The 14,726-nt window shown below is 39.0% G+C and overlaps 1 protein-coding gene across 2 annotated transcripts in view; it reads left to right on the forward strand.

Moving 5' to 3' along the window:
* The first annotated feature begins 1,156 nt into the window (after positions 1-1,156).
* The window catches only part of aasdhppt.S (aminoadipate-semialdehyde dehydrogenase-phosphopantetheinyl transferase S homeolog), a 32,281-nt gene continuing 18,711 nt past the window's right edge, over positions 1,157-14,726 (forward strand). Inside the window, exons 1-2 of one of the 2 annotated variants that reach the window (XM_018248299.2) lie at positions 1,157-1,501; positions 6,702-6,927. In XM_018248299.2, coding sequence (XP_018103788.1) covers positions 1,328-1,501; positions 6,702-6,927 — 400 coding nt within the window. In that variant the 5' untranslated portion in view covers positions 1,157-1,327. 2 annotated transcript variants of the gene reach the window in all.

The raw sequence follows: 14,726 nt of genomic DNA on the forward strand, positions 1-14,726 counted from the left end.
TCCAACTGCGCATGCGCCGAAAAAGAAGCTCTTCTTCTGAAGTTTAACGAAGATAAGAAGATGGCTGGCGTGAACTGTGGGGGACAGAATCTGCACTGAGGTGTAAGCAAAAAGTTTGGGGCATTTGCCCCAGGTACCACCTAGGCTGGGGGGGGGAGGGAGGGGGGTCATTGCCATTGCTTTTTCTGGAAAAAAATACCGGCCTTCCTACATACCTCCCAACTGTCCCTTTTTCGGAGGGACAGTCCCTCTTTTGACAGCTCAACCCGCAGTCCCTCATTTGTACTGGAAAGTCCCTCTTTTCTCTGCACTGAACAGCCAGAAAAAGAAACAAAGTTTCTCACTTAATTGGCTTTTGGCAGAGAGCCCAGAACACCTAACAGGTGCAAATAAGATACTTTGTAACAATTTTGAGACACAAAAACACAGTTTAGATAAGGAGAAATATTTTCAAACTTTCATAACCTGCCAAATTTTGTAAAACAAACATGGTAATTAGGGGTGTGGCCACAGAAAGGGGTGTGGTCAAAAAAGTTGTTGCGCTACGTGCGGAAAATTTTTTTTTGTCCCTCTTTTTACTTCCAAAATGTTGGGAGGTATGTTCCTACATTCTTGATGTTTTTTCCTAATAATAACATTAGCATCAAGCATCATTTTTACTGGCCAGGCCAGGTGGCAACCGTAGTTGGGGGTTAGGGGTTTTTAAGGTTTGGGTTGAATTCTCCTTTAAAGGGCAATTCACCTTCATTAGCAAAACTGTAATAACTGAAAAAATATGTTCAAATTTTCATAACCTGCCAAATTTCGTAAAATGAACATGGTGATTATGGGGTGTGCCCACATAAATTGGCATGCTCAATAAAAAATTAGCAACTTTTTTCCGTTATTTTTAATTCCAAAATATTGGGAGGTATGTTTTACCCTTAAGAACTCCTTGTGATATTTGGGAGGGGGCATATGCTCTCACTGCGTTACTTTTAAAGTGTTTTCCATTTTAATGACTAACAACCAGCTTTAAAAGTCATCTCTCTCTCCTGTTCGATTTGTAGCTGTTTAATAAAGTTTGCACAATGCAAAAAGGATAGTCAGGTGATACAACGCGGCCTATAGTGTTGCTCGTTACAGCGTTTTGACGTTTGGAGTTGTGGGCGGGCTCTGCATCCCTATTGGTTGAGCTGTTACGACAGGCCTGGGCGCAATTAGCAGCGAGCGGCGGCGGTGGAGTCATTGCTGAGTGTGGGCTCAGGCGGAGTAGACATGCTGTGGGCAGGGAGTAGTACAACGTGCCCGAGCTGAGGAGCTTTCCCTCCCAGTTCTATAACTACGTATGAAGCTCAGTGCCCTGAAGCGCTGCGTTATGGGGAGCGTGCGGTGGGCGTTTCAGTGCGGCTCTTGGTGTCCCAGTCAGGCTGAATGGCTGCTGTGTGCGCGGTGCGTGCAGCCCGAGGAGAAGCAGCGCATTGGCCACTTCATGTTCACTCGGGATGCTAAAGCTGCCATGGTACTTACCTGTGTGTCCCTTTACACTCACTGTCACGTGGGGGTCGCGCCTGATACGGTCAGATGCGGAGCTCGTGCTCATGTTGAAGGGGCGGGTCACCTTTAAATTAACTTGTAGTCTATTATACAATGGCCAATTCTAAACAACTCTTTAACTGCTCTTCAATTATTTGTTTTTTTTTTATAGTTTTTGAATTGTGTTCTGAATCCTCCCAGCTTTCAAATGGGGTCACTGACCCCGTCTTAGAAACACGTGCTCTGTAAGGTTACACATTTATTGTTATTGCTACTTTTTATGACTCCTCTTTCTATCCAAGTCGTCTTTAATTCATATTCAAGGCGTTTATTCGAATCCATGCATGGTTGCTAGGGTACTTTGGTCCCTAGCAACCAGATTATTGAAACTGCATGCAGCTGACTAAATTCAAATAACTCAAAAACCACAAATAAATGAAAACCAGTTCCAATTCTTCTCAGAATATTACTCTCTAAATCAGTGATCCTCCACTTGTTGCTTATTAACCCCATGGATGTTTCTCTCATTAGCCTCAAAGCAGGTGCTTATTTTTGAATTCCAGGCATGGAGGCAAGTTAACTATGAGTATGATGTAGAGAGTGATATTCTGAGACAATTTGCAATTGGCTTTATTTTTTTATTGTTTGTGGTTTTTGAGTTATTTGGCAGCTCTCTAGTTCAACAATCTGGTTGCCAAGCCCCACATTACCCTAGCAACCATGCATTGATTTGAATACGAGACTGGGAAACGAACAGGAGAGGCCTGAATAGAAATATGAGTAATATAAAGTAGCAGTAACAAAAAATGAGTAGCTTTACAGAGCATTTGTTTTTCAATGGGGTCAGTGACCCCCATTTGAAAGCTGTAAAGAGTCAGAAGAAAAAGGCAAATAGTTAAAAAAAAACTAGAAAAGCTGCTCAGAATGGGTCATTCTATAACATTCTAAAAGTTAGTTTTAAGGTGAACCACCCCTTTATGGTAACTTATAGCATGTTATAGTATGGCCAATGCTAATTGGTTTTGATTGTGTTTTATTTTATAGTTTTAGAATTATTTGCCTTTTTCTTCTGACTCTTTGCAGCTTTCAAATGGGCGTCGCTCACCCCTTATTAAAAAAAAAAAATGCTCTGTAAGGCTACAAATGTATTATTACTACTTTTTATTGCTCTTCTTTCTATTGAGACCTCTCCTATTAATATTCCAGTCTTATTTAAATCTTTGCATGGTTGCTAGGGGAATTAGAACCCTAACAACCACATTGCTGCAATTGCAAACTGGAGAGCTGCTGAATAAAAAGCTAAATAACTAAAAAAAATCACAAATAATAAAAAATTAAAACCAATTGCAAATTGTCTCAGATTATTACTGTCTACATCATACTAAAAGTTATTTTAAAGGTGAACCATCCCTTCAAAAAAAAAAACATTGGTACTGCCAAACCAAGCCTCCTGTAGGCTGCTGGTAAATATATGGGCCACCAAACAGCCAATCATAGTCCTTATTTGGCAAAATTTTTCATGCTTGTGTTGCTCCCCAACTCTTTTTACATTTCAATGTGGCTCATGGGTACAAAAAAAAAAAAAAGTTTGGGGGCCCCAACTCTACATCATACTACAAGTTAATTTAAAGGTGAACAACCCATTTCAATTATCTCTTCCGAGCTTGCACCAACCTCCACTGACATGGCCAACAAGTACTCAAACTGAATGTAATCTATCAATTATTAATCATTCTGCTTTAGACACTTTTGTATGCAAATTTGGCTGCTTTAAATTACCCAGACTGCATCACCAAAATATGTCTAAATATTTAAACTGCATGGCCTAAATGAGCTACGTTTTCCAGCTTTCATATGTACATTCTAGGCAGTCAAGTACATGGAAGGGTTTTGGGAACTACATTATAGTGCTGCAATTGGTATGGGTATTAAATCCCAATTAGCTGTCATTTCAGTAATGTTAATTAGGATTATTTTATGAATCATTGAGTAGTTTGCTCCTTAGAAACATACTATGAGAACTTCTGAGTAAAACTCGCCATACACAGATCACCCATGAAACACTGACATTGTCAGACTCCTAAATCTAAAGATATCCCTACATAGGCCAATCCAGTTGATCTCTGTATGATCAATCCCTAACCAAGTGACGGCCATGGTACAAGGATTTCAGTTGGGATTGTAGGACCACTGTATATGTACCGTTACATTAAAATATTTGTGCGTGTAGGCCAGCTTAACCCATTTATATAAGATTTAGGGGCACATTTATCAAGGGTCGAATTTCGAAGTTGAAAATACTTAGAAATTCGACCATCGAATTGAATTGCTTCGAATATCGCAGTCGAAGTTTTTTTTCATCTAATTTGGCCATTTGCAGTCGAAGTAAAATCGTTCGAATCGAATGATTCAAAGCATTTCAGCAATCGATCGAACGATTTTTCTCTGAGAAAAAACTTAGAAAACTGCTCTAGAAGGTCCCCATAGGCTAACGTAGGACATCGGCAGGTTTAATTTGGCGAAGTATTGAAGTCAAAGTTTTTTTAAAGAGACTTCGATTATTGAATATTCAAACTATTTTACTTCTAATCAAAATCGTAGTATCCTTTTCGATGGTCGAAGTATCCAAAAAATTACTTCGAATTTCGAATTTTTTTTACTTCGAAAATTCCCTCGAATTCACTTCGACCCCTGATAAATCTGCCCCTTAGTCATAATTGACTAAATTGCATAAATCTAGTTATTGGGCAGTGATAATCTAACATACAAGGTTATCTGGCAGTAAACCATATGCTGCTGTTGTTAAACTGATCAGACACACACTATATAGTATATAGTGACAGTGGTGTAACTACAGGGAGCAGCAGGTGCAACTGCACCCTTGACTTGTCACAATTTAAACATTTGTTAAAGGAGAAGCAAAGGCTAAGTAAGATTTATCAGAAAGGTCTATATAAATACACCAGTAAACCCTCGAAGTAATGCTGCTCTAAATCCTCTGTCAAAAGAAACACATCATTTATTTCCTTCTATTGTGTACTCATGGGCTTCTGTATCAGACTTCTTGTTTTCAGCTTAAACCTCTTGGGCTTGGGCTTGAGCATGCTCAGTTTGCTCCCTCTTTCCCGTCCCTGCTATAATCTGAACCGAGAGCTATGAGTGAGCAGGGAGAGACTCAGGCAGGAAGGAAGCAATAGCACACCAAGCTAATATGGCAGCTGCTATAATTAACAAATAAAGAGAGCTTCTAGAACTGCTTACGGTAAAGCATTCTGTAGAATAAATATAGTGCTATAGCTTGCACTATTGTCGCCAATAAACTCCTACGGCAGCTTTCCTTCTCCTTTAAGTAAGGATGGAAAGTACTGGGGGTCAGGGGCAAATGTTGCACCTGGACGTGTGGGATTTTAGTTGCTGCTCAACTAAAAGTAAACTTAAAAGAAATATACCCCCAAAATGAATATTTAAAGTCGACCTGTCATCAAGACAAAAAAAATCTGTATAATAAAACTCCTTTTCAAATTAAACCTGAAATCCAATTTCTATTTTTTGTTAAAGCATTCATAGCTGTTGTAAGCTCATTTAAAAATCTCAGCTGTCAATCAAATATTGCCATTGGCATAGATGCGGGGCAGAATTAACATTCAGCACTTCCTAGATGTCACTGCTCTCCCCACATTCCCCCGTTCTCTTAACTGTTTAATTGTGTAGCCAGGACATGGGGATGGACATCAGGTCCCCCATTCTGGTGCACAAACAAGATTCTTAGATGATGCAAGGCTTGTCTTAATAACAGTGTCCACAAAATGGCTGCTGCCTGATTGTTATAATTATGAATTCCCAGACTGAAGGAAACAAGATTCAAATAATTTATATAGTCTAATTAAAATTCATTTTGCTTGACTAATGTGATAAAATAGGAATTTGAATAATTTTTTGGGTGACGGGCCCCCTTTAAGCAACAGTTCATATCAATTGAAGTGGCATATCAAAGAATCCTACCAAACTGGAATATATATTTAAGTTAATATTGCCCTTTTACATCTCTTGCCTTGAACCACCATTTTGTGATGGTCTGTGTGCTGCCTCAGAGATCACCAGAAATACTGCAGCTCTAACTGTAACAGGAAGAAGTGTGGAAGCAAAAGACAGAACCCGATCTGTTAATTGGCTCATGTGACCTAACATGTATGGTTTGTTTGTGTGCACAGTGAATCATACGATCCCAGGAGGCGGCCCTTATTTTTTAAAATGGCAGTTTTCTATTTATGATTACCCAATGCCACATACTACTAAAAAAGTATATTATGGTTTATTTGCATGAAGCAGGGTTTTACATATGAGCTGTTTTATTCAATATAGTTTTAGAGACAGTAACATTTTTCAGGGGTATCGTTTTCCTTTAAAGGAGAACTAAACCCTAAAAATGAATAGGGCTTAAAATGCCATATTTTATATAGTGAACTTATTTCATCAGCCTAAAGTTTCAGCTTCTCAGTAGCAGCAATGATCCAGGACTTCAAACTTGTCACAGGGGGTCACCATCTTGGAAAGTGTCTGTGACACTCACATGCTCAGTGGGCTCTGAGCAGCTGTTGAGAAGCTAAGCTTAGGGGTCGTCACTAATTATCCAGCAGAAAATGAGTTTTGTCTGTAATATAAACTGATGCTACAGGGCTGATTATTAAATTCTGATGCTAATTGCACTGATTTCTGTGCTGCCATGTAGTAATTATCTGTATTAATTACAGATAGTGACATTTCTATTCTATGTGTACTGTATATTGTGAGTGGGTCCCTAAGCTCAGTAAGTGACAGCAGCACAGAGCATGTGCAGTGAATCAGCAGAAAAGAAGATGGGGAGCTACTGGGGCATCGTTGGAGACACAGATCTTTACTGCTAAAGGGCAGTAGTTGCCTTGGGCTGGAACAGAAGCACAAACATAATGTACAACATTTCTAACTACTTCTTTTGTTTAACTTTCCTTGTCCTTTAAGCAAGCACCTCTGAAAACCAATCCAGACAATAGTACATTGTCACAATATATGGTTATATGATCAGGCAAGCTGAGAAAGGCTTTCAGTGAGCATTTTTCTTTCTCAATGATCATTTGGAGGGCATAGCATTTTTTTATTTTTTTTAATGATTTTTTTTTATAAATGCTTTGTTGTCTTTTGTTCCATAGGCTGGTCGGCTTTTGATGAGAAAGGTAATTGCAGACAAGCTTCAGATACCCTGGGACAGAATACTGTTGGAAAGAACAGGAAAAGGAAAGCCATTTCTCACTGGTGGAAGTTCTAGCGAGTATCCATGTTTTAACTTTAACGTGTCCCACCAAGGAGACTATGCTGTACTTGCTGCTGAGCCGGACCGGCAGGTTGGAGTGGACATAATGAAAACTGATTTGCCAGGTATATCGTAATTTTTATTTTATGTTACAATGAAAGTCTTCCTAATGAAGAGACCTCTGCAGTCTGAAGCAAAACTAGAAACCCTCGGGCCTGGGAGGCAAATTTTTATACAGCTCTGTCCATGTCCAGATGTATCCTAGCATGTATACATGCACTTGGTGAAAGAAATATATGTATCTGTGGAGAGAGCGATCTATCTACAAATATATTTCAAAAATTGATTAAGAAAGGAGTCTGACTCACGTCAGTACGTATTGTGTGTAGGTTAGAAAAAAAGATACCCCTTCTTAATCAATTGTGGATTATTAAAAAAATTAGCTGGAGGATCTATGTACAGATTTTAAGAATTAAAATTGCTGAATAATGATATCACCTTAATTGTCCACATGTGCAGAGCTTAATTAATTAGAAGCATATACTTCATAAAAGTGCTAGTGCAATCAATTAAATAAATTCATTAACCTCCCCTCCTACGGGTTAAAGTGACTAAGTGTTAAATTAAAACGTACTTGAAAATGAATTATAAACACGTGAATTATTCTCTATTAATTACTGTTATTAGTTCCGATTTCAGTAAATAGCGGGTTAATCAATGAACCATTAATTCATCCAATTAACTTAACATCATTGCTCTGATTTCATAGATGAGTAGGAAAGGGAAATAGAAGAAGGTGGAGAAGTCATTTGCTACCTCGGGAGTCAGGGCTTCTGGGACTGTGGTCTCAAGGTTACCTTATCTATCTGATGTAAGAGACTAACTTTCCTGCAAAACCACAAATCCCAGAGTGCTTTAAAAATAATTATTACAAAAAATGAGGTGTTCCTGCCACATTTTGGCCAAATTATGTAAGCTCATGTGCCACGCCAAGATCCTTCATTGTACGTGAGTCCTACACTATCTATTAGCATTCTAGGTGGCAGATTCCCTAAAGGGCAAAGTGACTAACATAGCGAAAATTCACCAGTGTGATGTTATTTCGCCGATTTCCTAACGGGCGCAAGTGTCACTTCGCTAACGAAGGAGATGGACTCTAGCGTTGCTTGCACTCTATCGCCAGGCGAATTTTAGCCTAATTTACTAAGATGCGGATTTTAGTTAACATTACTTAATTCGCCAGCTCATACCAGGTAAAGTGTCATGGAGTGCATAGGACTTCCTCAACTTTTAGTCCAAAAATTTTTCTAATTCCCAAAAAACGCTGGGATCTTTTCCTTTTTTCAGAGTGATAGCATGCAAAGGTCCGTAAAAATATTTTTGGGTAACTGTGTTCCCCCTACATTTTCTAACATATGGAACATGAAACTATACAGTGGGCTCATGTGTAGGGCAATATAACAGCTCTATTTTATTTATTAAAGGGATACTGTCATGGGAAAAAAAAATATTTTCAAAATGAATCAGTTAATAGTGCTGCTCCAGCAGAATTCTGCACTGAAATCCATTTCTCAAAAGAGCAAACAGATTTTTTTTATATTCAATTTTGAAATCTGACATGGGGCTAGACATATTGTCAATTTCCCAGCTGCCCCAAGTCATGTGACTTGTGCTCTGATAAACTTCAATCACTCTTTACTGCTGTACTGCAAGTTGGAGTGATATCACCCCCCTCCATTTCCCCCCAGCAGCCAAACAAAAGAACAATGGGAAGGTAACCAGATAGCAGCTCCCTAACACAAGATAACAGCTGCCTGGTAGATCTAAGAACAACACTCAATAGTAAAAACCCATGTCTCACTGAGACACATTCAGTTACATTGAGAAGGAAAAACAGCAGCCTGCCAGAAAGCATTCCTCTCCTTGTGCAGGCACAAGTCACATGACTTGGGGCAGCTGGGAAATTGACAATATGTCTAGCCCCATGTCAGATTTCAAAACTGAATATAAAAAAATCTGTTTGCTCTTTTGAGAAATGGATTTCAGTGCAGAAGTCTGCTGGAGCAGCACTATTAACTGATGCGTTTTGAAAAAAAAAACATGTTTTCCCATGACAGTATCCTTTTAAGGTTCCCTGGACTTGTAATGTAATGTATTTGCTTCGACTTATATGTCCATGTAACTTTATCAATTCCCGCAATTATATTGCATCTTCGCTTTGATTGCCAAAGTAACGCTAGAGAAAATTCGCTCGGCGCCCTGGACGCAACTTCGCACTTGTGAAATAGCGTTGTCCCAGCAAATTTACTCCTCGTGAAGTGTTGCGATGGCTGCGAAGCCGTCTCTGGCGAATTTTCGCTGATTAGGGAATTTGCCTCTATAGTCTGCAATGGGAGTGTAGGGAAGTTTAACACATTTTTCTTTCCCTTTAGTATAAATATAAGAAGCTGCACACAAGCCTGGTATCATGCCTGAAGGACAGACAGACGTCTAGATACGTCTAGATACGTTTACTCATATAGTATAGCTCAATAAATGGTTTTAGCAGAGGTTCACAGTATTGTGAGGCATGAGAGAGCGAGTATAAAACAGTTGTGCAATTTTTGGCTTTCTGAAATCCACTAAGTGGTGCTGTTGCTCTTCAGTTTCATTTTCAGGGTCCGATTTACTTGTAGTATCGAAATTAAGCATATTATAAAGTCCCTTACTTGAAATGAGTAAGCCTTGTTTTGCTTCAGTTTTTGTATAAATGGAGGGCTGTGATAATTAATCACCATGAATTACTTAAAAATATCTCAGATTATTCCTGCTTAAATTAACTGCGCTGCCTTACAATAGCATTGCTTCACTGGGGTAATGCAGGTAGAAAACCTCATTGTTTGCTGCTGGAGGAGAAAATATGAAGTCACCATTGAATTTAAAAATAGCATATTCAGATTTTCTTGTTATTACTTCAGTAGTTGTATGAACCTATACCTTTAAGAACCTGTTTGAAATTAACAAACACCCATGAGTACAGGTATGGAATGTATTAGCTGTAACGAGCAGTACCTAAGGTTATTCCATAACTGGCAAATGTAATGTATGTTTATAGATGCAAAAAGGTAATGAAAAGTTATGAAACCAATATGCACTCCACAGATGGTTACCAAACACTATGGGACAGATTTATTAAGGGTTGAATTGAAAATTTGAGTTCAAATTTTCTTTCATGGTCAAAACTCTCAAATTCTACTTATGAATTATCCAAACCTGAATCCAATTTTTATCCGAATTTCGAGATTTATCAAACCTTGATCCTTTAAAAATTTGAATTTGACTAAAACCTGCCGAGTTCATATATAAGTCAATGGGAGAGGTCCAGCGACCGTTTTTATGCTGTTTTTTGTAGCCTTCCTGACATTCAATTTTTTTTCGGGGGAAAAAACTGGATTCGAGTTTATTCAAATTAGATTAAATAATCTCCCAGTACAATTTTGTGTATATTCGAATTTAATAGAGTTAAAAAAACCTCATAATTAAGAATCATAGGAAGCATGGATTGTTTGGATAAAAGGACAGGCTCACTGCTTTCCATGGTGGGTCCGGTTGCTCATGCCCCAGACCTTCAGCAAAGGGGAGCAACACATGAAAAACTTGGATAGCGGGCAGGCACCACTCCGGAACACCAAGTCAAACAGCCCATGGAATCCAGTAGCCAAAATTATGAATAGTAGAAAAAAGTCTTTATTTTACATTATGTATAAAACTAAAAGCCTGAAGCATTTTGTGTCCCTCAAGGACACTTCATCAAGCCTATGATTAAGTGTTAGAATATTAATCAGCACCTGAGGCATCTGTTCATACCTTCAGGCATGTGTTACAGCTTAAAGAGATACTGACACCAGAAATTAAACTCTTTTTTACATCATACTATTGCCTTTGAAAGCAACTTATAACTTTTCCATAAAGTATTTGCACAATGTTTTTACATTACCTGTCTGATGCCCCATGTTCCTGTATGAGGGGGGCTGCCATATTTGTGCAGCAGGAGTCCGATAGTATTAGAAACTTTAACTGACAGGCTGAGTCGGGTTGGCAAAACAGTCAGGTTTAGGAACTTCAACTAACAATTGCTTACAAAAACAAACCTATCAGCAAAAAAACAATCAACATGACCTATGGGTAACTTTTAGGGGCCGATTCACTAAGGGTTGAATATCGAGGGTTAATTAACCCTCGATATTCGACTAGGAATTAAAATCCTTCGAACTCGAATATCGAAGTCGAAGGATTTAGCGCAGATAGTTCGATCGAAGGATATTTCCTTCGATCGAACGATAAAATCCTTTGAATCGTACGATTCGAAGGATTTCAATCCAACGATCGAAGGAATATCCTTCGATCAAAAAAAGTTAGCCAAGCCTATGGGGACCTTCCCCATAGGCTAACATTGACTTCAGTAGCTTTTAGATGGCGAACTAGGGGGTCGAAGTTTTTTTTAAAGAGACAGTACTTCGACTATCGAATGGTCGAATAGTCGAAACGATTTTTACTACAAATCCTTCGATTCGAAGTCGTAGTCGAAGGTCGAATTAGCCCATTCGATGGTCGAAGTAGCCCAAAAAAAACTTCGAAATTCGAAGTTTTTTTACTTCGAATCCTTCACTCGAAGTTAGTGAATCGGCCCCTAAATGTACATTCATATTTTAAAAAGTAGTTTTTTAGTGTCAGTATCACTTTAATGTATCACTGTCCTGATTTGTGCTTACATCTCCATACTGTAGCGCTAGCATCTTAACGCCGTGCATATTAGCTAAAGTTACATTGGTGACAAAGCTCATGCCAAAGCTTGAAATGTTTTTGTTTGCCTGCTTGTTGGATTGTTCGAGACACCTAGCCTTTTTTAAGTATTGTATTTGTGTTGTGACTAGGATTGCCACCTTTTCAAAAAAAATGTTACCGGCCAGTTGGGGGGCGGGAACAAAAGGTGGCGGTACATGATGGAAGGGGCTGGGGCCACACACATAGTGACACAAAAGGGGACGGAGCAACACACACAATAGCCAGAAGCTTGGAAGAAAAAAGGTAAGTTCTGTGCGAATTGGGGGCGGGCCAAGGGCTTTTTTTAAGTTTATTACAAAATACTGGCAACTAAATTGCCGGTAAATTTGCAATACCGGCCTCGGCAGGTGTTTTACCGGCTAGGCCTAGTAAAATATGGCCGGGTGGCAACCCTAGTTGTGACCCTGTCTGACTTGACTCTTTGGCCTGCACTAAATTGACTGTGATTTAGCTTCATCCTTGGATATCATACTGTTCGTTATAGTCTCACCATCTACTCCTCACGGTATGAGCCTTCTGGTTAGTAGGAAGTAGAATGCACCGAATTCAGGATTCGGTTCGGGATTTGGCCTTTTTTCAGCAGGATTCGGCCAAATCCTATTGCCTGCCCGAACCGAATCTTAATATGCATATGCAAATTAGGGGCAAGGAGGGAACTCAAGTGACTTTTTGTCATAAAACAAGGAAGTAAGAAATTGTTTGCATATGCAAATCAGGATTCGGTTCGGTATTCAGCCAAATCTTTCTCATTGGATTCGGGGTTTCAGCCGAATCCAAAATAGTGGATTCGGTGCATCCCTAGTAGGAAGTGGATAACTCACCAGTTAAACTGCCTAGGGCTAAGTAGATTGGTAGAGGACCTTGTGAATCCTGTAGCAGACTATGTGTGGGACCCTCATGATAGAGTCCTGCGCGTGTCCATATTTTGTAAGCCGTATCCGCAACCCGCATTCTTACCCACAAGTACCTTATCCGTAACTCGGGCCCGCGACCCGCTGACAATCAAGAAGTGCTGTCGTAAACCGAAAGTGCCATCATCGGAAGTAGACGTGATCAGAAAAAAGGAGTAAAAATCGCTATTGAGAAGACCCATGGCCCGACCCACGTCTATACCCGAACCCGGAACTTTTGCCCGTAACGTGCAGGGTACCGCAGCTTTTTGCCGGTAACCCGCATGTACCCGACCCGCTGCAGGAATCTACCTCATAACATTAAGGGTATGTTAATGATCACACACAATTTACAGAAAAAATTCTATCAAGCAAAACTAACAATATAGTAAAATAGAAAAGAAGATGAAATTAATTGTATGTTTTTAATTTATATATACTTTCAAAATGAATTGTGACTGCCAAGACTAGTCCCTGAAGCGTCTCAAAACCTCTGCAATAAGATCAATATGGCAGGGTTCCAGGTTAAAAAGCAGGAGATAAGAAGACTTCTTAAAGGGCAAGAAATGAAATCTGTAGGGCAATTCATTTTTATTTCCTCTCTCCACGAATGAACGTTTGACTTGCACCATTTGGCTTTTGAAATGTGGGCTTTTGAAATGCCAACCCTGCAGCTCTTTAAGCAACTTTAGAAAGTGCAAAAGACAACATTCCCTTGCCAGTGTTCCATTAATGCCAAAACCTTCCGTGCGCCTCTTTCATCATTTCCTCTGCCCTCCATGAGAATGACATAAAGATGCTGCTTGTGACAGTTTTTGAAGCAGAAAGATCTTGGCTTGTAAAAGTGTCTAAGGTGTAAACCTTTTATCTCGAATCGGCATCAGCAATCTGTGTTTACCCTGCATATGTTCTATTTCACAGAGACTGGCCAGCTGCACTAAAACAATTTTTAATGAGATTCTTCTCAGGAGAGAGAATAAAAGGCAGAAAATGCCCAGGAAAGTGCTTTTTGCAGACAGATTTCCCCAGTCCCTTGATGCTTGCTCAGTGACTTTACAGGGTTTGAAATCTTTTCATCTTCCACGCTACAATTTATGGAACAGCTGCTTTCTATTTGGACATTGCTGTATGTGGGTAGTTAATAATATATGGAATACTTGTTAAAACATCTTTCTGAAGGCTCAGTTTTTACTTTTTTTTGGTTAATGTAAATGCTCCTTTTATAAGTAATGTTGCGCAAGTGAAAATATTTCCAAAAACAGGCTTTAGATGACAAGTTGGTGATGATACAGTTGCCAAACCACCATCCCGAGAGAACAATATGCTGGGTATAACTGTTTACCTGCTTGTATTTTTCCTTCACAGGTACCTTCCTGCAATTTTTGGGAAGGGTGCCTCCTTATCTTTAGAACCAGGGCAAATGTGCTTTTAAAGGGGTGGTTCACCTTTAAGGTAACTTTTATTATGTTATAAAATGGCCAGTTCTAAGCAACTTTTCAATTGGTTTCCATTATTTATTTTTATAGTTATTTGCCTTTTTCTTCTGATTTTTTTGCTTTCAAATGGGTGTCGCTGACACCTTCTAAAAACAAATGCTCTGTTCATTATTATTGCTACTTTTTATTACTCATCTTTCTATTCAGACCTCTACTGTACATATTCCAGTCTCTTATTCAGATCAGTGCATAGTTGCTAGGGGAATTTGTACCCTCGCTACCAGACTGCTTAAAATGCAAATTGAAGAGCTGCTGAATTAAAAGCCAAATAACGCAAAAACCTTAAATAATAAAAAATGAAATCCAATTGCAAATTGTCTCAGAATATCACTCTCTACATCATACTAAAGGTTACCTGAAAGGTGAACAACTCTGTTAAGTTGAGCACCAACTGCCTCCTCTGGTTCTTTTTTTAATTAAATGTAAAAACTAGGGTTGTTTTTCCAATTTCATGGATTTATGCTAGCAAAGTTACCTTCAAGTACAGGCTACTGATAGTTGCTTAAAATGGTACATGGGCTTTTCAAAATCTTGAATTTACTGAATGCTCTGGACCTGGGGCTTTCCAGATAACTGCTCTGTCATTTGAATCTTCATACCTGAAAGCTACTAGAAAATCATGTAAACATGCAAATATTAAATAAACTCAATAGAATTGTTTTGCTTCCAGTAAGGATTAATTATATCTTAGTTTGGATCAAGTACAAGCTACTG

This window comes from Xenopus laevis, chromosome 2S (genome assembly GCF_017654675.1).
Source record: "Xenopus laevis strain J_2021 chromosome 2S, Xenopus_laevis_v10.1, whole genome shotgun sequence".
In the NCBI taxonomy this organism is placed as follows: domain Eukaryota; kingdom Metazoa; phylum Chordata; class Amphibia; order Anura; family Pipidae; genus Xenopus; species Xenopus laevis.